Below are 23,874 nucleotides of genomic sequence, written 5' to 3' on the forward strand. Positions count from 1 at the left end.
GCGAGCTCCGAAGGCCAGCGCGAGCAACCCTCGCGCGTCCTCTCCCCCGGTGAGCGACGGCCCCCAGCGCGCTCGACCGCCCTTTCTTCCCCCTTCCTCTAGCCGTGCGCGTTCCCTCATCTGGCGCGACCCCCCTCGCGCGCCCGATTCCGGCGCGCCCCCTTTCTCTCCCGCTCCCCGCGGCGCTGGGCCTCTTTAGGCGCCCGATCCCGGCCAGGGTCCCCTCGTTCCTGCCTGCCGGACGCCGCTAACGGTTTCGTGTACGGCTTCCGGGGGAGACTCCGCGCGTCCATCCGTGTGCCGGGCTGGGCCGGGGGTCGCGATGTCGGGCGGGGACTCGGCGGCGGCTGCGGCCTCCCCTCAGCCGCTCCCCTTCTCCTTGCCGAAGCCCCCTCCCCTCATGCAGCTGACGCCGGGGGACGCCGTCCGCCCCGTTGCCTCCGCTGCGGACCAATCGCCGAAGAGTTCCCGGTTGGGAGGCCGCCCGGATTGGCCGGGTGGGAAGCCTGTCAGCCTCCTGGCCCCGCTGCTCCCGCCCCGCGGTGAGCCCGAGCCTCTAATGCCTTTTGGCCCCTCGTCGCGGCAGCAACTTAGAGGGAGGCTTCTTGGCAGGTGTGGCGGGGGGGGCCTCCTGAACCCCTCGATGAGGCCGGGCGGAGTGGATAGAGGATCCCTCATGGTAAGTGAAGGGTTAAACGCTGCAGCGGGGAGGGGGTGGGGACCTGCCTGGCAGCGTCGGGGGAGGGGGGGGCGGAGGAGGGAGATGGCTCCCGGCTGCATCCTGGAGGGGGCACCTCTGTGGGCGTGTAACACCATGGGAACAGCTCTGCTCCCTTTCCTGGGAGCCTGGGCTAGAGCCAGAAGGGAACCCAGAGCAGTAAGAGTCTGGTGGCATCCTCTCAGGCCTTTCTTAGAAGCCCCTTCAAGGGAGTTACAGGCTCAGCCACAAAAGGACTAGTGCAGCCTGTGCCATTCACGTGGGGACACTAATGCATTTCTAATGGCTCCTATTGGAGTTGGAGAGAAAAGGGTCCTCTGTCCCTTTGTGGGGCTGGCTTGTTCTCCCACTAAGCTCCTCTTAGACTGTAAGCTCTTTGGGGCAGGGACTCTAGCACTTTCTTTTGTGAAAAATGCCATGTGCCCTTCAGGAGCTGTCTGAGGCAGAGTTCTGAATGTAGTTTGAGTCCCTGCATTTCTGCTTTGGGGGTCTAGGATTAGGAGTCCATGGAGAATCTTTGTTTTTGTAGTCAGTACTGCAAAGAGAGCTGGCCTACGTGAGATCCCTAGGAGAGCGTGGCAAGTGCAGTGTTATTGCTGGGATGAGATGTTCTCATCACAGTGAAACTGAGAGAAGGGCTTGGAGGTCTGGAGGCAACTGGTTGGTAGTTACACCTGGGAGAAAAAGGGGAGGAAAATGGCCTGAGATCAGAAAGGATAACTGTTCTTGCCTGTCTAGGGGTGTGAGGAGGAAACTGGGCAGACTTTGTCTTTCCACCCATTGATTACTTGTATAACATCTGGAGTTAAAGAAATGAGTAAGTTGCTGTTTCTACTGCGAGATCTAAACTTGCTCAGGCGTTTAAAAAGTACTTAGTGTTACTTCCTAAATGTGCAATTTATGTGCTTTTCTACTAACCTAGCATTTTCAAGTTACTGTCTCAATTGTATTATTCTGGTGGGATAATAATATTACATATATTCCAGCACAATAAGTATGATAAGCAGAGAAAAGTACAATTATATTTTACAATACTAGTTGATGTTATATTGGTAGCTAAGCTAATGTTGGTATATTGAAATAGGGAGACTTTTGCAGGATAGTCATCAGTGGTGTGATTTTTAACTTATCTAAATAATTTTTCAGTATTTTAAAACCTTTCATATTTCCATAAACCATAGCTTTCCACATTCAAGAGGATCTGCAAGGACCCATTGAAATTGAAGTACAAAAATAATGGAGAAGCTGTCTGGTTATTTTTTCAATTTAACCAGGGTCTTCAGTATTATTGAAGGAAGAAATCACAATGGAGATGTTTTTTATTTGTTTTATGTAACTAAAAAGAGATTTAAAAAGTTACCTTCCACTGACAAAAATACTGAAAATTGCTATTTTAATTATTAGGTGTCACTTCTGCTTTAAAGCCAAAATAACTATGGTGGATCAGTACAAGATCAATCTTTTAAAATGTACTTCTGTGATAAGATGGAGAAAATTTGATCACTGACCATATTCTGATCTGTACAGATATGCCATTTCTGTGTCTATTCTACTTTCTTTTAAGGTTTTGAGTTTATCCGTTGTTTACTTGTTACTTTGACATCTTTTGATGAACATGCTAATAATTTGATGGATAAATCACTATGGAGGAAAGTGCCCTGTACAAAGTGAACTTCCATACTTTTTCACATTCTTGTAGATCACAATTCTCTCCTAACCCTGGGTCTCCTAGTGCCAGTAGCATTACCTTGCTAAGTATAGATTCAGCAGTAGGTTACTTTTCCACTAATTTTTAGTAGAGCTAATCTTCCTTTAGAACTATTATTTATTTTAAGAAGAAAAGTGTTTTTGGCCATAAAAAGTTTAATGTATGATATAGATTTTTGTAAAAAAAGATATAGAGAAAATTGACTGGAACTAATCTACAAGCAGCAGCATTGACATGACAGTAAACATAAATGTAGAAAGGAAAAGATCTGTTTCTTTTTTCCCTGTCTGTGTATACTTCCATTAAATGTAGTCAGATGGAATGGCATATGAAAATGTTTGCATCTGTAGGTGTATTGGGCCTTTGTGTAATATTTACGCATTGAGGGAGTTTTCCAAGTTTTTTCTCTATATTCTACTGGAATTTTTAAATACGTTCGCTAACTTCATTTATATTAACAATTTCTGACCATCTTTAGTTGTCCACTCTTCTAGACTCTGGTCTGTTTTAGAGCTATGTCATGAACATTCAAGCATTTTGATGTAGTTAATTTTCTCTGTATTTTAAATAAATAAATAAATAAATAGTGGAGATATCCTATCTCCTAGAACTGGAAGGGACCTTGAAAGGTCCTTCATCCTTTGTTTTCCTTCTTCCATCAGAAGATAAGATAGATGACCAAATTCCTTCTGTAATGGCATGTTTATCATGCACCTATTCTTTGTTATTACATTTCTACAGTTTGTGCTTTGATGTTAATATCTTCATTTATTAACATTGTTTTTCAGATGGGGCACCCAGGTATGCCGCATTATCCACCTATGGGAATGCACCCAATGGGCCAGAGACCACCGAATATGCCACCAGTTCCACATGGAATGATGCCTCAGATGATGCCTCCAATGGGAGGACCACCAATGGGGCAGGTAAGGCAGCTTATATGTGTTGTCCACCCACCTCCCCCTACCCTCCAACAGTGATCTGAGAGAATCCTAAAGACAGGTAAGTCTCCCAGAGTTGCTTGGAAATAATAATATTAATAAGAGTACTTGTGGCACCTTAGAGACTAACAAATTTATTAGGCAGTAGCCCACGAAAGCTTATGCTCTAATAAATTTGTTAGTCTCTAAGGTGCCACAAGTACTCCTGTTCTTTTTGTGGATACAGACTAACACGGCTGCTACTCTGAAATAATATTAATAGTCATTAAAATGTAGTGTTTCTATAGCATCATCCATTGGTAATGCAGTAAGTACATTTGTAACAAAAATAATGAAATGTCTTGTGATTTCAAAATTTAAAATGAAAAGATCCGGTACTTGAATTCATAACTTTTGTTATTGTTAGGTTAGACAGTATTCTGTTAGTCTTTCAGATAAGTTGCATCTAGCAGTGTGCAGTTCTAAAAACCAAAAATCCTGAAAACAAACAAAAAACTCCCCTTTAATTCTAGCAAGAGACTGTAGTGTGATAATATTGAAGCTGGAAAATTTGTTTCTTTGACTCTGTGCTAAGAAAGTCTTATAACCACGGATAGAAGAAAATTACAGGAGATGGAGGGAAGAAATGTAAAATTCGTTGGTGCTATTCTACACTTCTGTAACATACTGTTATTTTTGCCCTGTTGTCAACATGATGCATGTCTTGAAAAATAAACTTGGACACTCAGTGGCAAGTATAAAATGTTGTTGGCAAGTAAAGGTGCCTATACATTTGTATATATTGTAAGCTTTCTATTTTTAACAATGAAAGGTCCTGTCCCTTATTAAGTAAGTTCTGAATTTGAAATGGGGCAGTTCCCTTCCTGAATATGCAGAAATCTCTAGTGTTGCTTCTGGTGATCCTGGCTTTCCTAAACAAAAGCAGAGTCAAATTGACAAGACCGAGGGGTGGAAAGGTGGGGGGACACCCTTCCTGCAAACATTGTGAGGAAGCTAAAGCAGATTCAAAATTACAAGATGCCTACTAGAAGGAAGCCGGTATGAAAGATGGAGCCTCCTGCGAGAGGTCCAGGGACAGCGCCATGGTAGGAATTTCATCACCCCCCTTCCCAGAGTATTGGGGCAACACCTGAATCTTAATGCCTGGAGGGTGGCTCACCTACACTATTAGTAGATGTAGGCCTGAAAGGTGTCTGATACATTTTTCATGCTGCAGTACACAGTATGACAATCTGTTACATTGGGTACATACCTGCTGCAAAGGGTAATGCAGTTTAAAAAGACAAAGGCAGATGGAGGTGGGGTGATGCAATGTGAAAACAAAGTGATTAGGTTGATCATAGGCACATATCTTACCAATTATGAGCATTTTTTTAAAAATAATAAACACACTATCCAATCCCCTTGTCTCTTACCCAAACGTTTTCAGCCAGAGTCCCATTGCCCTTGTGTCCCCTTCATCCATCATCTTTCCCCTTCTGTCCATGTAATGAGCAGTTCCCACATAGTGTAATAAATGAAAAAAGTAAGTAGATAACTTAGTCAGCAAGTTTCTGGCAGACATTGTGGGAGAAAAGGCTCTTGAGGGTAGGGGGAAGGGAAAGTAAATGAGGGGAGGTTAGAGGCTTAATGACTATATGGCCAATAAGAATGGGCCAGTAGGCTGGTATTCTGACTCTAAATCTACTAGACTGAAAAATGTCAGTCTATTGGCCCATCTCCTTGGATGCTAGGACCATTCCCTAGCAAATACAGGTTCTTCTGCTGATCTCTGAAGCATTTTGGGAGGGGACAGTCTGGAGGCTGTAACCTTGATTCTCAGGTGCCTTGTTGGGACAAGGCTGTTGCTACTCTTTGTGTCTTTGAATGCCACTCTAGGACTGCTGCCCTACTTAATTCACAAGAAAATCTCCCGGGGCTGAAAATAATTGGGTCTTTTTTGCAACCTTAAATCTGCAAAGGCTTTGGGCCTGAGAATAACTGCAGTATTATCTCAAAAAACTACGGTTTTTCTAGCTACAGAGAGAGAGTTCAGAGCAATAAGGAATGCTTGAGATTCCTGTAAGTACTTGTGCAAGGGCTTCTAGGAAACTTCACATGTTCGGATCCCACTTAGTTGGAAGTAGCAGTGGGGCAAGAGTGCTTTCTTCTCCTGCTTCTACAGGATGACGAGGAATAGGAGGGCCGCCTTCCAACTTTTCCTTTCTTCCTCACCCTCCCAAGAAAACCTTGTGGATTCAGGGTGGAGCAGTAGCCCTACCAAATATCCCTCTCTCCACACAAGATGCAAGATGAGGGGAGTGGTAATCTGATGCTCCCTGAAGATACAGGGGGATGGGGTCACTTGGCCAGCCTGCCAAAGTCTATAAAGGTAATGGGGGATGACTGAAACATAAAGGGGTTGACTTCCCAAGGCCTCTTTGGGGACTGAGTGACCAAAATTTCATCAGCTGAATATGATCAGATTAGCATAGCACTACTATTTGTGCTCTTTGCCACATTTATTTATGGCTTATCAGTTCTTAATAGTGAGAACTAGTGGAAAACTGGGAAAAGTGCTAAATATGAAGGAAATCCTTTTAAGAAAATTTTTAAAACGCTTTATAGTTCATCAGTTGGTCACTAACAAGTAACTTATCTATATAAATTTGCTGTGGTTACTGCCTCTTCAAAATAGTCTAAGCATATACTCCCAGACAAAAATTAGCTTCTCAAAGTAAAAAGCTGGGTCTTTATTTCATCAGACAATACATAGATCTGGACTCAAATTTTAAAAAATTGTAATAGCCAGTCCACATTACCATGTTCAAATTGTTTTAAGGGAAGTAGCGTGGTTTAAAAGTAGCTTACATGATTTGCATTCATGTTACATGTTTTTTTAGATGTTTATAACCATTCAAGAACTGGTTGAGAACTCTTCGCTCTTGCTACTTAACTCTTTAATAGCACTATTCATCTTGAAAGATCTTGGCAAATATGAATTCTTAGAACACTACTGTGAGGCAGTTACCTCAAGTATTACTCCTGCTAGCCGACAAGGGAAAGAAGGCATCAAAGTTAAGAGAGGTGTGGAAGATCACAGAAGGGACCAATCTTAGAGTCTGAATTAGCATTTGTGATACTTAACTAATTTTGTTGTTTGATGGCTCCCAGATTTTCTGAGAAATCTTTCCTTCTATGTTCCCTGTTCTAGCCTAGGATTCCTATTACGACAGGGCACAGCATTATCAATAGATTACTCATCTTGTCATTTGTTATTGATTCTCATGTAATCCAAATAGTGCTGTCTACAATAAATGTCTTAGCTTTCTTCTAATATTTCAGAGCTAAGTTGAAATGTATGCTCGTCTTCCCTTTAAATTGGGGAGTCTGTTGGAATGGATTTGTGGAAAATCTAGCTATTTCCAAACTTAACATTGTTGCTAGTTTTATGTAGACTTGTACAAACTTCTATTACACTTTCTTGTGTCTTGGGGGATTATTAAACTTGTTTATCAAATAGAATAAGTAGTTAGAGACTGGTACACTATCATAAAAAGTTCATACTTGGTGCTATATATTTTCTCAAGTACACTCTACAATAACATTTTAATTGTAGATGCCTGGAATGATGCAGTCAATGATGCCTGGAATGATGATGTCTCATATGTCCCAAGCGCATATGCAGCCTACTGTACCGGTAATCTTTAAAACCTGTCTTTTTCACTTTTTAAACTACCTTACCTTATGTAAACACTATTTCCAGCATTTCATAAAGTCTAGTCAAGCTTTTGAACTTGTATAAAATGATGATAAAAATGTCCTCCTTTGTGTATAAAATTCCATGAAGAAGAGGTCAGTATTTGAATAAAGCTTCAGAAGACTCACACAAAAGCAGCCACTTGCATCGTAATGGAGGAGTGATCTGTATTTAATTTAATTACTTCCTTAACATGCAAAATATTCTCTCTCTACCCAGATTTCAATATTGCATGTAACTATTGATTTTTTTATAACGCCAAGCACTTTCTCTTTGTACATCTATTGTAACTTTTAAAAAAAAATAAGGTGTTTAGTACTCATAATGATTTCCACATTAATAATACACAGCAAAATAGTGAAACAATTTTAATTCATTAAATCTCGTAAAAGATGCCAATCTCCTTGATTTCTTTCATATTAAGTTGATTATGGATTTCTAAGATGGATTGCCCATTATAAACTTTGGAGAAATTTCAAAGATCTCAGGAAAAAAAATTAAAAAGCACTGTGGTCAAAAGAGGTTAAAAAGAGAGATCTGGTATGCTAAAATTCAATCCAATTTTAAATATATGAAAATATGATTTCAGTTGGTTTTTGGAGCTCTGACAAATACTTTCGTACTACAAAATGATCAGGAATAATAAAATATCAGTTAAATACAACATCAAATGATATGGTGTTTAAGGATATTTTTAAGGATATGTTATTTCAGAATCTAAACACTACAATATTCTCTCTTTTAATTAAGATAACTATTTCCTTTTCATGCTATATGGTGGTAATGAGAATTTTTTTCTCAGGTGATTGACAGCTGGGTCTTGCTTACATGCATTACCATATTTGGGACAGGAGGGAATTTTTCCCTAGGTCATTTTGGCAGGCAGTGGGTGTTTTGCTTTTCTCTCAAGCAAGCAGTCACTTACTAGGGTTATCTGGGTATGTTGTGCTAAATCATTTTGCTGCAGTAGCAGGGGTTTAGAGGGGCATTGATTCATTCTGGTCTCTCCCATTGTCTGCCTATTGCCCACAATAGTTTAGTCTCCTGAGAGTAGTAATATTTTATCCTAATTCTGGTTGTTGGGCTTAGCAATGGGGTGGATGGGTGGTGTTTAGTGGCCTGTAATACACAGGCAATCAGACTAGATGATCTGGTGGGCCTGCCTGGCCTTAAACTGACTCTCTAATATGATCTGCTTTGTAGTTGTCATGCTTTCCATAAGCTTCATAACTCTTTATGAAATCCATTCTCTGTAGTGTGCCTTATCTAAATATAAAGCCTGATTCAAAGTTCACCGAAGCCAATGTGTTTCTTTTTGTTGACTTAGTGCACTTAGAGTCTGTGCTGTATGCAGGTATTTTTGCAAAACACCTATATACATGTCTTTATACAGTGTCTTACAACAACAATCATTATCATGAGGTGCAGTACAGCAAGAGCTTTTATTTCTATATAACTAATTGTTACCAATTGAGGCCATCACTTTTTGGGATTCTTTTGGGCACCTATAGTCACTATTCAGAAGAAATGAGGTAGTGAAAGAAGTTTTACTCAGAAAAATAAAAAACAGCATCATAGCAACATAGCATCACTTTAGATCAGCTGGTGTTGGCAGTTTGATTGGATAAAAAAATTACAGCTGGAAGTCTTTTTCCTAGTACAGATAAATTGAGCTTGAATGTAGTCTGGAAATCACTTGAGTACTCTCTCCCATATTATCAAGCAGTTTATTGGTAATTATCATTAGTTTTAAATTTTCAAAGCATGAAAAAATCAGTCTATGTTGGGATATCCTTAGAGTGCTTACTCTACCTGGGCAGCAAATTAAATAGAGCTTTAGATAGTACTGTTTAGTATACACCTCTACCCCGATGTAACGCGACCCGATATAACACGAATTTGGATATAACGTGGAAAAGCAGTGCTCCGGGGGGGCAGGGGCTGCGCGCTCCGGCAGATGAAAGCAAGTTCGATATAACGTGGTTTCACCTATAACGCGGTAAGATTTTTTTTGGCTCCCGAGGACAGCGTTATATCGGGGTAGAGGTGTATATACAGTTGGTACAATTTTCAAAGGTGCCTAAGTTACATGGGGCCTTAGTCACATTGATAGTAAAGGGGGCTTTTGCTTTATGTCACTTAGGCCTTGGCTACACTTACCAGCTAGTTCGACGGCTGGAAATCGAAGTTCTGGGTTCGACTAATCGCGTCTAGTCTGGACGCGATAAGTCGAACCCGGAAGTGCTTGCCGTCGACTGCGGTACTCCAGCTCGGCGAGAGGAGTACCGCGGAGTCGACGGGGGAGCCTGCCTGCCGCGTGTGGACCAAGGTAAGTTCGAACTAAGGTACTTCGACTTCAGCTACGTTATTCACGTAGCTGAAGTTGCGTACCTTAGTTCGAATTAGGGGGGGTAGTGTAGACCAAGCCCTAGGTACTTGTGAAATTTTTCCCCAGTGCATTAAGCAAGATCATTTACCCTCAGAGTGAGCATTTGGGTAACCTTGAACTTGATTGCACCAGTATGGGTGTTTTTATTGGATCTACCTTGCTAATCTGTATTATTTAGATGTTCAGTTATCTCTTGTGCAGACTGCCTGAAAAAAATCAAGTAACTGAAGGATTGAGTCCAATAAATGGTAAACTTGTGTATCTGTTAAAGCTTTACATAAAAGATAGAAGTCAAGAAATTCTTAAATCCTTTTAATCCTCTCCTTCCCCCTTTGTATTTGAGATTTGCACTAATTGTGTAAGAGAGTGCCAATCAAGGCTCTGGGTACCCATGACAATCTAGTAAAAGTATAACGGACTCAGCTGTTGGAGTATAATAATTAATAGAAATAATAATCAATGGTAGATTTAGTGAATCAACTGTTAAATCCATTTTTCTATTAGTACTAAGTTGACAAAAATTGTATGGTATAAATTAAGTGATTGCACTAAGCATAGTGGTGATGTTGCAGTATGTCCTTATTGACCTAAATCTGAAAATGTTTATTCAGACATGTACCCAAGGCCCATCTCTTCTCAATCGGTGAAAGCTGATCTATTGCTGTTTGAATCAATGAAGGTTTAAAGTATTACACAGGTGGCGGTATCAGTCACAAACACACCCTCGTGTGTTATTTCAGCATTGGAATTAGCTGTATATTCACTGTATATTCTGGATGAGTGTTCTGTTTACATGCTGAAGGACTGTTGTTTGTGAGGTTGGCAAGAGATTCATTGAAATTAATTGGTGAATGTATGGCTCTTTCAGAAAAGTAGCTTGTTATCCTAAATTACTTTCTGATAGAGCTGGAATTCCCATGATTATTGTTGTATTTGGGGGGGGGAGATGGAGACCCACATTTAAGCCAATGAAGTATTTTGCTGCTGGAAAAACTTGAACAAGTTGCTTCTTTGAATTGATTATTACGATATTTAGTAACATACTTAATATATTGTTAGTGTTTTAAAATAACATGTTGGTTGTTTCTACAGCCAGGAGTAAACAGTATGGACACACAAGTAGGTATGTATATACAGTCATTAAATTTTTAAAACCTTTTAATAGACTTGGTTAAATCTCAAAAAATGAAGCTTAAGTTTACAACAATGTAAATGAACCTTTATCCAGTTTCCCTTTTATTTATATAAACTCTTTATTAAGTTTAGTTTATAGTGATGCTTTACCTTTCCTAATGTCTTTTTCAGAAATGAAAAAACTTTCATGGAAAGAAAACAAAAGCCTAATTTTTATATGCCTTAAAACCTTATTTTGAGTCTTGTTAGTTTTCTTTAACATTTTAATATTTTTAATTAATTATTTTACACACTTCAGAAATACAAACTTGAGACTCGTATCCTGTTCTGGATTTATTTTATTTTATTTTTTCTCCTTCAAGTATTGTCTGTCATTATGGATCTCTACTCTTGAGATGCCCAGGTCATCTGTATTCTCCTGCAATACCAAACATTCAGACCAAGAGGGTATTTCAGGAACTCCTACCTCCTTCCCATATTCTTCTGGTTGTCCCATATCTAATTTGGTGTACGTTCTCCAGTAAAAAAGATTCTTTCCAACCATGCATGAATAGCACCTTCTTGGGAGCTGAGTTGAACTTAGTGCTCCTGAAACTGATGGAATCGCCAATGGATTATCTAGAGCAAAGATACTTGTGTAAGCTATTCCTTGAAGATTGGATTGCCAGTGTCTAGAACGTCATTATAAAGAGTCTGAGAGCCATAAGGATAACCTGTGTCTTCACTAAGATGGTGTTTAGTTCTGGTGGAACTCATGCTATTAAATTACCTGTGTTTTCCCTAGATCTGCACTCAGTACTGGGAGAAGATAAATAGCATAGCTTAGGTATTAAGCATAGCTTGGATAGAATTATGGTCTCTCTGAATCTTCTGGTCCATTTGTAATTTCTGATAAATCCAGAGAGATTATTTCTGCTTAGAGGTTGTCTAAATGGATTGAAGAACGCATACAGGTCTGTGATCTTGCAGAAGTTTCAGTGCTTGAAGGTATTGAGGTTCATTCCACCAGGTCTAAAATAGTGTATGCGTCAGCCATTCCCAAACATTATTAGTTCATGTACAAAAATTAGTTCTTAAAAGAAATTATGTTGGAAGTGCCAGATGCAAATTTCTTCTTCAGGCACATTTATTTTAGATCTTAATAGGCTTAATTTAAATATTTATGGACTCACAGTAAAATAAAATTTGAATGAGTCTGGTGGAGATCTGCCTGGGGGAAATTAGAAAAGAAGGGAGTTTGACTGAAGGAGTCCCACTGGAACCTTGGAGAATGTGAGGTTTAGAATTAGTTGAGAATTCTTCAATAAATCTATTTAATCAGAAAGTGCTCCTTTGTCAAAGTTCTTTCACTTTTCTGCAAGAACTTATAAGTTTCAATAAAACTTTCACTGGGAAGGTTTCTCAGGACCAGGATGGAATATCGGGGGGATGGACCCACTATAGCTGTGGTTCTCAAACTGTGAGAAAGTGGGTCGCTACCCTGTTTTAATGAGGTCGCGAGGACTGGCTCAGACTTGTTAGGGCTGAGGCCAAGGTCAGAGCCCGAGCCCCATCGCCCAGGACCCAAGCCCAAGGGCTTCAGCCCTAGGTGGCGGGACTCAGGTTACAGGCCCCCGGCCTGGGGCTGAAGCCTTTGGGCTTTGGCCCCCCTCCCCACCTGGGATGGTGGGGCTTGGGCTTTGGCCCTGCCACCCGGGGCAGCTGGGCTCAGGCTTCGGTCCCCTCTCCTGGGGTCACGTAATAATTTTTGTTGTCAGAAGAGGGTCATGGTGCAATGAAGTTTGAGAACCCCTGCAGTATAGTGTGGTTGTTAAGGCACTCACCTGAGAACCGTGAGACTGAGTTTCCAGTCCCTACTTAAGTGAATATTCTTCTATTCAAAGTGGAACAGCTCCAACAGGCAATATTGAGACAGATCCACTCCAGAATAGTTCTTCCCGCCCCACCTCCCTCCAAAAAAAACCCCTAACCTCAAAAACCATCAACTTCGACAGTTCTCAGTTTTATTCCGATGCAGAACGGGACATTTTTTGAAATTATAAAACATTTTTTGAGGTAAGAAAACTGTTCCCTGCCCAGCTCTAATGAGGTTAGACTGATGGTAGAGCTTTGAGTGCATGTGAGCTCTGGTGGAGAGTGCGTACGTAAGAAGGGAAGAATAGAGAGGTGGGGAGCCTTGGTAGCATTAGCCTCATTACACTCTTGTTCAAAAGCTTCAAGTTCCTGTCCGGTTCCCTCTGAGCCAGGAAACTCTGCAAGCCTCGCTACAGTCCCTCTCCCTGTCTTCCCCACAAGTCTCCTTCTGCACTTTGGAGCCACAGATTCCTTCTTCTAGATTAAGGGTTTCATAGCCCTTCCTTCACAGGACTGTGCAGAGAATCAAGCAGGCTTACCCCGCTTCTCCCCAGGGAATTACACAATCACTCGCCCTCATAATTATACGCTTAATACATTTCACTACACATAGGCATATAATATTGCATAATATGGCCTTGACAAGGGTGCTCCATTGCCCACCCAAATTTTTTGTCTGAGCCCTTGTCCTCATATTGGCTTGATGGGTCCTTTTCCCTACAGAGCAGGGCCAGCAGCACCTCAGCTGTGGGGCCATCCATGCTGGCACTGGGCATGCAGACTGGGCACAGGGAATGAGGGTGGTGCTGCTTGTAGCCACTGTGCCCTACCGAAGTGGGGCTGCATGGATGGTAGGCTGGCTCTGGAGCAGCAGGGAGAGATGATGGTGCAGCAAGGCAGGCAGGATGTGGAGGGGCAACAGAAGTGGCAGCATGGAACAGTGTAGAGCCCAGCCCACAGCATGATGAAAGCCTGGCCAGGCAAATGCAGGCCACGCTGGCCTGCAGCATTTTTCACCTGGCTGGCCTATGTTGGTGGCACAGGAAGCACTGGCAGCCTGCAGTGCTGCTGGCTGGTGCTAGGGTTTGACCTAGTGAGCACAGGGGAAGCCAGGCCACAGGGCTGGCCAGGGATTGGGAATGTGTCCCCATGGATGGGCCTTCAGGTCACCAAGCTCTATAGTCTGGGGGTGTCTGCCTCCCCCCACATATGCCAGGATGTGAGCCTCACATTCCTTGAGTATGTGCCCCAGCACTCAGGTCTGAGGCCCTCCCAAAGTTTGGTCTGTGTCACTCACTGAGAGGAAGGGATGCTTCTTGGTCTCCACTGCAGGGCAAGCAGGGAGGCCCTGGCAGAGACAGGTCTGTGTGCTGCCACCACCTCCTTTCTGTGTCATGTGGTAGCACCTCCTCAGTGTGGTGCTGGTCAGCCCTGGCCAGCACCCAGAGTCACAGCTGGTAAGGGAGCTGAGGCCTGCCCCATCTCTACCCCATCTGGAGGAGGAGTGAATGTGTGGGGAGCTCGACGGGGTGTCTCTTTGTCTGTCTCTTGTGCACACACATGCACACAGCCATGGTAGGAGCTCATTGGATGGTGCTAGCTGGAGAAGACGGGGCTCAGGACTAAGGGGTGCTGTGATATTTGTCTGTCGTAAGTTATGACCCACCCAAATTTTCATTCCCAGCTACACCACTGCCATTAACTATAAAGGACATAGTCAAATGACAGATGACAGTGAGGATAGATGTAGCATTAAACAATTTTGCCAAAAATACTGATGGTGCTCTCAACTATGAGAGGAAATCAACAATTGCGTACTATCTGAACAAATCAAAAGTATTTAAAAAGAGAGACTTAGTTGCACAGACAATCTCATAAAATGTAGTGCTTTATTTCAACCTGTGTCAACATAATCACAATTGTTCAATAAGAGTGGTTGGATGTTGTCCATAGAATCTTAGAAATGTAGGAGCGGAAAGGACTTTGCTAAGTCATCTAGTCCAGTCCCCTGCACTGAGGCAGGACGAAGTATTGTCGGAACCTGTTTAACGGGTGTTTGTCTAACCTGGTCTTAGAAACCTCTAATGATGGAGATTCCACATCCTCCCTAGGTAATTTGTTCCAGTGCTTAACTGCCCCTACAGCTAGGAATTTTTTCCTAATGTCTAAACTAAATCTCCCTCACTGCAATTTAAGTTCTTTACTTGTCCTATCCTTAGTGTATTTAAAAATACATGTTAAATTTTTTTCTTCATTTCTACTTTCTGTGATTCAGTTACTTTAGTTATTTTGATTGTGTTTTCATATTTGGAATGAAAGAAAGATACTGTGTATCTGCACAATTTATTGTGCATATTCTTGTGCAGAGCAAAGATTCACAATATTCTGTTTATTTTTCTTTTTTTATTTCAATCTTGGGGTTTGAAAGATGTGATCATCAGCTTCATTGTAGAGAAAAATGTTTTTGATACTAATTCACTATAAAAATTAGTCTTAATTTAAGTAGCCACTATTTAACAACTATTTTTTCAGTTTCACAAACCACACATGTGGTCACTTTAGTGTCACACTTTTCTGTTAACTGATGATAAAGATATGGCTTTTGTGGTTAAAATGTGCTTTTATAAAAACAAAATTCATGAAAACTAGCTACCTGATTAACATCTGGCCCCATTTCCCAGCTGATCTGCTGGTCCCTGAATACCTATTTCCTTAAAGGTACTATGTCAAGGAACAGGGTTTGGCTGGCCCTGGGTCCCACTATGCCTTAAAAGGGGAAGACAACTGTGTGAACATGTACAATTTCCAACAAACTAACGTAGCATTCTGGTACATGTACTACAGTATGGGAATGTTGGGGATTTTTACTGCTACTTAGTCTTCAAGAGTGAAGATCAATGGTGCTTATGCTTGAAGGAGAAAGAGAGGCTATTTGACCGTAATTGTTTTTGATATGGATTCAGACTCCTGGCCCTCCCTGCCCTCTTTGGAGTCTTTAATTCAAATTCTGAGGACACGGCTCAAGAAAACATTTAAGCACATGCTTGTATCCGAGTGACTTAAATGGAAATTAAGCACATGCTTAAATGCTGCCATGAATAGAGTTGTGTTCCTGAACTGGGCCCTGCATAATGAAAAGTAGATTGTGTTTGTGGGTCATGGCTCATTATAAGCCCAAACAACTGGTGCTGCAAGAACGTGTGTAGCCCCAACAGACATTCTTGCAAAAGAGTTCTGGTTGGATGCCCCTGGGTGCCCATTCCAAGGATTAATCTATCCTGATAATCTTCTTGAACTGCAGTTATGGGTAGGTCATCTTTCTTTTAGTTTTTATCAAATCTTTTATTTACAGTAAGTCATTTTTAAGTTATAAAAGGCCAGAGAGGGAAAAATATAATTTTGAAGTGTTTTCTAGAGCACTAGTGTTTCTCATTCTGTTTTTTATTTTTTGTGTTGTTTTTTTAAAATAGGCACTACACCTCCTGGAACACAGGTGAGTAAAAACCAAGGCTTCAGAAACTAAATAGAAGTACAATGACTATAAGTCCATGTATGGACATTAAAAGAAAAACCTTATTTGATTCTCCACCCCTCTTCCCCCCACCCCCTGCCATATTATTTTTACTCTGTAGCTTGCACGTTACTTATGCACTCATAAATCAGTTTACATGCTTAGGGATCAATATTTGTTTCTATTAGACTACCAGTCTTTGACTAGTGTTTGAAAACTTGAATTGCCCCCGAAGTATTTGTACTAGTTTGTCAACCAAATACTCTTGCCATTCAGTATTTAGACCTGAATACCAGGTGTGCTGAGCTCTCTTTGCTCCCATTGAGTTTTCTGATTAGAACAAAAGAACGGTCATACTGGATCAAACCAAAGGTCCATCTAGCCCAGTATCCTGTCTTCTGACAGTGGCCAATGCCAGGTGCCCTAGAGGGAATGAACAGAATGAACAGGTAATCATCAAGTGATCCATTCCCTGTTGCCCATTCCCAGCTTCTGGCAAACAGAGGCCAAGGACACCATCCCTGCCCATCCTGGCTAATAGCCATTGATGGACCTATCCTCCATTAACTTATCTAGTTCTTTTTTGAACCCGGTTATAGTCAGCCTTCACAACATCCTCTGGCAAAGAGTTCCACAGGTTGACTGTCTGTTGCATGAAAAATACTTCCTTTTGTTCTTTTTATAAACCTGCTGCCTGTTAATTTCATTTGGTGACCCCTCGTTCTTGTGTTATGAGAAGGAGTAAAGAACACTTCCTTATTTACTTTCTCCACACCAGTCATGATTTTATAGACCTCAATCATATCCCCCCTTAGTCGTCTCTTTTCCAAGCTGAAAAGTCCCAGTTTTATTAATTTCTCTTGGACTTTTAGGAGAGTGTTTTTCTAGTTCCTCTAGTTCTCAAGACAGCAATCATTAAAATATATCGAAAACAAAGGAAAATAAGATTGCGATAAAAATAATGTAATATTTTTAGGTCTTGGAAAATTGTAATGATTTTTAAGCTCTGGTATCTTGTGAATTTTGAGGACTGAAATACAGACTCAACCTTAGCCAGTTATGCTTTTGCAAAGCAGAGTAGCATTTTGAGATATGGAACCTTAAAACAGGCACCCAGTTCCTTAGTGTAGTGTAGTATTTTTGTGCTGGTGAAGGCTGGAAATTACTTATTTTTAAATCCCCAAATTTCCTATTGATTTAGTTAAATTTAAAAAGGAGAAATTTTCATGTCTGTTTAGTGTTCATAAAACTTTTGTATTAGCTCTGAAGTGTGTGGTCTGTATCAATAGAACAGTATAGCACAATGTAGTCTTCACAGTGCCCTGTCATAAACATATTCAGAACGAGAGAGCACTTCAGGTTTCATGGCTATATTCAATCCTTGGTAACTCAGCTGAGATTACCAACAAGGATCTTCGTTAGTGCCAATTATTATAATGGTTTGTCATAAGGGTTAGAAAATGTTTTTCTAATGAGTGGTCAGAGTCTACTAATCTGGAAGGCCCGTGTACCAGTTCATCAGTGTTTCTAGTCCTAACTGTCTCTTTGATCTTAAAGTGTGAGGGTCAACTAACTCATAACAATCTATTTTGCTATTATTGAATTAAACTGTTTTTTTTCAATAGTCTTATAAAAAAAATGTTAATATTTGTGTCTCTGATACTATTTCTGCTCCATTGCAAAATCTTCAGATGGTATTTGGACCCTATGTTTTTGTTGACATTTTAAGTAGTTCCTGTTCCCATGTTCAGGAGAAGTTACCACACAGTACAACAACTTAATACAAGCAAATATTGGGGTGGAGGGTGGGAAGTCTGATACCTCATGGATAGAGCCCTACCAAATTCACGGCCATGGAAAAATGCATCACGGTCCGTGAAATCTGGTCTCCCCCAGTGAAATCTGCTCTTTTGTGTGCTTTTATACTATACTATACAGATTTCACAGGGGGAGACCAGCATTTCTCAATTTGGGGGTCCTTACCCAAAAGGGATTTGCCGGGGGTGGGTGGGAGGGTCACAAGGTTATGTTAGTGAGATTGTGGTATTGACACCCTTACTTCTGGCACTACCTTCAAAACTGGGCAGCTGGAGAACGGTGGCTGTTGGTCGGGTACCCAGCTGTGAAGGCTGTACCCCGCTGCCAGCAGCAGTACAGAAGTAAGAGTAGCAGTACTGCAGGCCCCCCCCCCCCCCACACACACACAACTCCTTTTTGCGTCAGGACCCCTACAGTTACAACCCTGTGAAATTTCAGATTTAAATAGCTAAAATCATGACATTTATTATTTTAAAAATCCTATGACTGTAGAATTGACGAACATGGACCATGAATTTGGTAGGACCCTACTCAAGGACCACCACTGCTATAAACAAATGTCTGTATACCAGTGGTTTCAGCCTTTTCAGCAGGATTAGTGTGGCACCAGTCCATAACTTAATATAACAATTCCCAGTCTTGGGTCATTGTAAATTTCAGTCCTTAGTGATGTACATAGGTGTCACCTAGGAAGTAATTTGAAACTTTGAACTTATTTCATGTGGCACACTAAACTGCCATCGTATAGAAATGATTTTCAGTCAGTCATCAACTTAAGTTGCATTTAAAAGTGACCTAGACATCCTATATGTGTGCATGTATATCAGTCAGTCGTTGTCTATCTTGGAGTAGTATTGTAAGTTTTTTCCTTTTTGATTCTTCATTGTACTTTAAAATCATTTACTGTAAATACAAAATTTGTCGATCTGAATCAGTTTTAGGTTGATTTTTTTTGTTTTGTTTTGTTTTTTGGGGTTTTTTTTGCTACTGTTCTGTGTTTAAACATTCTTATTGGATATATTTAAAATACATGTTGATTTTTTTTTTTTTAATTTAAACAAATAAAAGAACTCGGTACATTTCATTTTTTCCCCCTCAGATCACACATCAAATAGTTTGCGCAGCCCAGCAAACCACCACAACCAACAGTTCTATAAATGAAGATCCTTCTAAACAGGTTTCATGAGTTTCTACTTGTATTTAACTTTTCTAGAGTTTTTTATAGCATTTCATAATCACATTTTATTGCTTTTCATTGATGGTCTGTTTTATTTTCCCTAGAAATCTATGTGGACTGAACATAAATCACCAGATGGAAGAACTTATTATTATAATACTGAAACAAAACAATCTACATGGGAGAAGCCAGATGATCTCAAAACACCTGCTGAGGTAAACCAAGTTAATTGAAAGATATGGAACAAGTGACTTAAAATGAGTTCAGTGTACTGTCCTGGAGACATGCATTAGAATTTTTATTTCAATGTAATTTACAACCGTAAACACCCCCGCTCCAAAAAACAAATTTTATTAATTCTAGATAACTGTCTATAACTGAATTGGGTGGATTCTTCAAGATACTCATTGATGTGCTTTAGAGATCACAATGTGACATCAGGTTTACATTTTGCCGCTTTTCTTCAGGAAATATTTTCATTGTATGCATTGCAATATATTTTAAGTTGATTTTAGGCTTATTTTTGGGTTATTTTTAGGATATTTTAGTAGTTTTGAAACATTGTAATAAGATTTTTAACAAACGTTTTTGCTCTCTGTTAGCAATTGTTATCTAAATGCCCTTGGAAAGAGTACAAATCTGACTCTGGAAAGCCTTATTACTACAATTCCCAAACAAAAGAATCACGCTGGGCAAAACCCAAAGAGCTTGAAGATCTTGAAGGTAACAGTAATGGAAACTAAGCAGTTTGTGTATAATGTAAATGTTATTTCTACATTTAGGACTGTTAGTTTAGTGGAGGAATAGTTCTTCCTATTAAAAATTAAATAGACTGAAATAAAAAAGAGATTCTGGAGCTTTGCCCCAATAATATAACATTATAACTGAACAGAACTGGTCTGTCTTATTTTAAATTGATCAAAGTCTCAAAGATTAAACTTAATTCAATGTCCTCCTATTCAGTGGATTTGAAATAAAAATGGTGTTAGCTATCTTACTTGAAAATCAAAATTATGCATGAAGATGTGTTTGTAAACGGCATTGATATTCTGTTTCCCCACTGCCCCCGCCAACCATTGCTTCAATATATTATTGTTGGGAAAAGCTAATTTATCAAAGTCAAAACTATGCGTCCCTCCAAAGTGCATGTGTGTAAAGCTTTATTTTGAGATTGTTTAATTTTGGGGGCTGGGAGATGCTGGGGGGAGAAAACCACCAACATCTTTTATTTGTGTAAGATCATATTATGACACACAAGAATATAAATCTAGGTCTCATTTGGATTTCTTCTTGCTGTTCCACAAAAGTAACATCATAGTTTGTTCTGGTGGAGTGTAATGCTGCATTAAGTGTTTACTTTGAATGGGGTATGGTCAGTATTTTTGGTAAATCAAATTCTTCAAAGGTGAAAAAATTACAAATGTTAAAATAATTTTAAGGAAGCTAAAGTAATAGAATAGTACAAATGGGGAGAGTTGGGGGTGAGGGTGGGAGGAATTCCAAAGATTAGAGAAGCAGCACTGGTATTTAAAAACTAGATAGAACAAGATTACTGAAAAGGAAAGATGCAGTTGAGTAAACCCTATTTGTCTGTATTGAAAGTAGCATTGTTGCCTGATGAAACTGAAAATATTTACTTCAGTTTGAACAAAAAAGAAAAAGTAGTAGTTCCAGAAGGCTGATTTTCTGTGTTTTGGTGCTTCTAGAATTTCATTTTAATCAACCTATCTTTTAAATTATTGAAACAAGAATACTAACATCATAAATATCAACAATAAAAGAACAGCTTGATCTATTTTTGTATACCTGACCAATTTCTTAAAATAAATATATATATCAGTAAGTTTTCTTTTCCAAACATAAGCATCTTGTGAACAGTTGCATTTTGAATAAACATTTTCTTCTTTTGCCCCTATAGCAATGATTAAAGCTGAAGAAAACAGGTATGTTTCTAAAAATACTTTTTTTATTAAATTTGTAGTATCAGTGACTATTTTTTTCTTTAACCGAAATAACCCTGATCTCTTGAAATAAACTTCTAGCTTGCTTTCAATCTCTACAGTGTTTTTAATACTTGATTACCAAAGTATTTTTTCATTATTTAATTTTAGAAGTGCTTTTAATTTAAAAATATTTGAACTTCTGTCCCTGTATTTCTGTTAAGCGGTACAGTTCTAAAAAAAAAAAAAAAAAAAAAAAACCTCCCCAGTTTTGAAATTGTTTTAGTTCTTTATAACACTTCGTAAGGTAGGCCTAAAACTCTTGGTGATGTTCTTAGAACTGTATTTAAAGTTTAATATTTTCCTTTAAGGTTAATTGAACTTACATGACTATAAAACTGTTATTTCAATTTTCTTATTTCATGTATTCAGCAGTAAACCAGAAGAATCAACTCCAACATCTTCTGCTCCAGCTGTTGCAACAGAAATTACAGATACCGTCACTGCCGCCGCCGCCACCACCACCACCACCACCAGTGAGGTTGAAACTGCCGTGGCTACTACTGCAGCCACTGCCATTCCTGCTGTAACGGCTGCTCCTGAGGCTGAAGCTTCTACAGTAGCTGCTGTTGTAGAAAATGAAAGTACAGTAACTACAACAGCTGAGGAACAAGTGCAGCAAACTACTACTACCACCACCACCACCGCCGCCGCTGCCACAACCATCGCCACCCCTGTTGTACAAGAGCAGAATGCAGAAGCTGTCACTAACACTGTAGAGGAAACTTCTAAACAGGAGGCTTCAGTGGAGTAAGCAAAATCCAATAATTTGGCTTGGAATACAGCTCCTTAATCTAAGGCTTTTTAGTGTTGAGAGTTGTGGGATTGTAGTTACATTGGAGGTGGCTAAATTTTTTGTTCAGATTTTTTTCAAAAGAAAAAAGGAGAATGGAGCAAAGCTAGTGGAGAGAAATGGTTAAGAAAAAACACAAGGGAAGAAAGCATTTTAAATTATTTTTTAAAAGCCCCCTCATATCTCTCTCAGGTCCTTCATTTATTTGCCAAATTTAATTGGGGATTGTTGGGACCCATTACTTTTTGTATTTTATTTTAGAAAAATAAAGAAATGTTAGATAAACAATATTAAAACATACAGCATACAGATTGCCACTCTGTGAATAGTGAGTTAGACTCTTTAAGTATTTGAGAATTTTAGCAGGCAGCATCATCCTGAAACACCCATGTGCTTGTCTGTAATTTAGAATATACATTTTTAAAAATACAAAACGAAGAAAAAACATGTAGCCCACTCTGAATAGGTTGTTGTCCACAACTAAAAAATCCAAATCAAATAAACCCACCAAAGTTTGTATCACACCTTCCCAACTGACCGCAACTACTCTATGCCTTCCATCCCTCACCAAAAGCCTGTAAAAACAGACAAGTTTTGCAGTGTACTTTGAAGGTCAGTAGTTTTAGGCAAGATTAGGAGTAATTGCAAAGTCAAGACACTTTCACAATTAATGCCCTATTTTCCTCTCTCTCCCTCTCACTTAAATCAAGAGGGAGATAATTTGAGCAGGCAGTTGATTGTAATAGTGGCACCACTATTGCAAAGAGAGAGGTATTTTTAAAATGACTTGTTCAGATAGTCTGTTTCTCAGTTTTCCCCCCATAACGTGTATCATTTTATTTTAGACTAGCAAATTATTATTTTTATATAAAGTATTAATTTCCATCTTATTAAACTATATATTTGAAAAATATTTCTCAATAAATGTCTGTTAATTGGACATCTCTTAAAGTGGTGATGACCCTTTTTTAGGTTTAACTGAAAAATGGTGTATTTACCTAACGTATATAATATTTTGTCTTTAATCCTTAGTGTTGCTCCCAAAAAAGAGGAAGAGGACACCCAGCCAGTTAAAAAAACATATACATGGAATACGAAAGAAGAAGCAAAGCAAGCATTTAAAGAACTGTTGAAAGAAAAGGTTTTTTAAATTGAGTCAACTACTCTTTAAACTCTTCTGAATTATTTGCCTGAGAAATTACTGATTTATTTTTTAAAAAGGTTGACTTTCATATTGGAGTAAAGGAGGAAAAAAAATGCTATAGAGGAAGTGTACTTGTTTATATATTTATTTATTGCCTATGCTTTTTAAAAATATTTGTGTGTAATCAGGGGGCTTACAGCTCTTCTCCTTCCTATGTTTTTCCCTAGTATAATGCAATTTTAAACTCATAATTTTGTCCAAAATCTAGAAATTGATGATTTTTAACTCCCCTATGAAGATATGGCAGAAAATTATAAAGATGCCGACTGACAAAGGCAAAAACTGTCACTATGTTTAACCGCAGATTAACCGCAGTTGGAACAAGAGTGACTTTCACATTAAAATACATTTATCGTCAACAGAAATCCATTTCCTTTTTCCTTCATCTTACTACAATTACTAAAGCCACGTGTGTTTAGACAGGTTTTCTTTTATGATCCATCCTTTGTGAAGTCATAATACTGTTGTTATATTCCACATTCTTTTTTAAATTCCAGTAAATGTTATAAACGTATTATTACTTCACTGCAGGATCAAAAATATGGAGTCCTATACAATTGTCCTTTGGCATGCTTTCTGAATTTCCTACCATTGTTCAAAAGGTGGAAGGGATGGTGAGAGAAGAATAATCTAATGCTCAATTTCCCTCTGAGTCTATTTATTGATGGATGCTTTCTGTAGTGTGCCCAACACTCTAGTGTCCAAATGCAGTAGAAGAGTGCCTGAAAGAGAATCAAATGGTAGAAATAGTGATGATGATCCTAAAAGTGCCCTGTATCTCTCACTCTCACTGACTGATTTATGAAAACATCACTTTATTTTACTAACATACTGTACATAGTTATTATGAAGGGGGAATAGTCTGTCTTTGTACAGCTCTCCTGTTAA

At 39.4% G+C, this 23,874-nt stretch overlaps 1 protein-coding gene across 8 annotated transcripts in view; it reads left to right on the top strand.

Moving 5' to 3' along the window:
* The first annotated feature begins 5 nt into the window (after positions 1-5).
* Positions 6-23,874, top strand: part of PRPF40A (pre-mRNA processing factor 40 homolog A) — a 48,448-nt gene continuing 24,579 nt past the window's right edge. For 3 of the 8 annotated variants that reach the window (XM_054044148.1, XM_054044155.1, XM_054044154.1), the window contains exons 1-11: positions 235-679; positions 3,215-3,352; positions 6,966-7,046; positions 10,588-10,618; positions 15,954-15,976; positions 18,912-18,989; positions 19,094-19,204; positions 19,592-19,712; positions 20,908-20,932; positions 21,365-21,739; positions 22,815-22,923. In XM_054044148.1, coding sequence (XP_053900123.1) covers positions 323-679; positions 3,215-3,352; positions 6,966-7,046; positions 10,588-10,618; positions 15,954-15,976; positions 18,912-18,989; positions 19,094-19,204; positions 19,592-19,712; positions 20,908-20,932; positions 21,365-21,739; positions 22,815-22,923 — 1,449 coding nt within the window. In that variant the 5' untranslated portion in view covers positions 235-322. Of the gene's footprint in view, positions 50-118; positions 680-3,214; positions 3,353-6,965; positions 7,047-10,587; positions 10,619-15,953; positions 15,977-18,911; positions 18,990-19,093; positions 19,205-19,591; positions 19,713-20,907; positions 20,933-21,361; positions 21,740-22,814; positions 22,924-23,874 lie in introns of those variants that run through there. The other 5 variants (XM_054044152.1, XM_054044153.1, XM_054044149.1 and 2 more) reach the window with 3 other exon arrangements.

Source organism: Malaclemys terrapin, chromosome 11 (genome assembly GCF_027887155.1).
Source record: "Malaclemys terrapin pileata isolate rMalTer1 chromosome 11, rMalTer1.hap1, whole genome shotgun sequence".
In the NCBI taxonomy this organism is placed as follows: domain Eukaryota; kingdom Metazoa; phylum Chordata; order Testudines; family Emydidae; genus Malaclemys; species Malaclemys terrapin.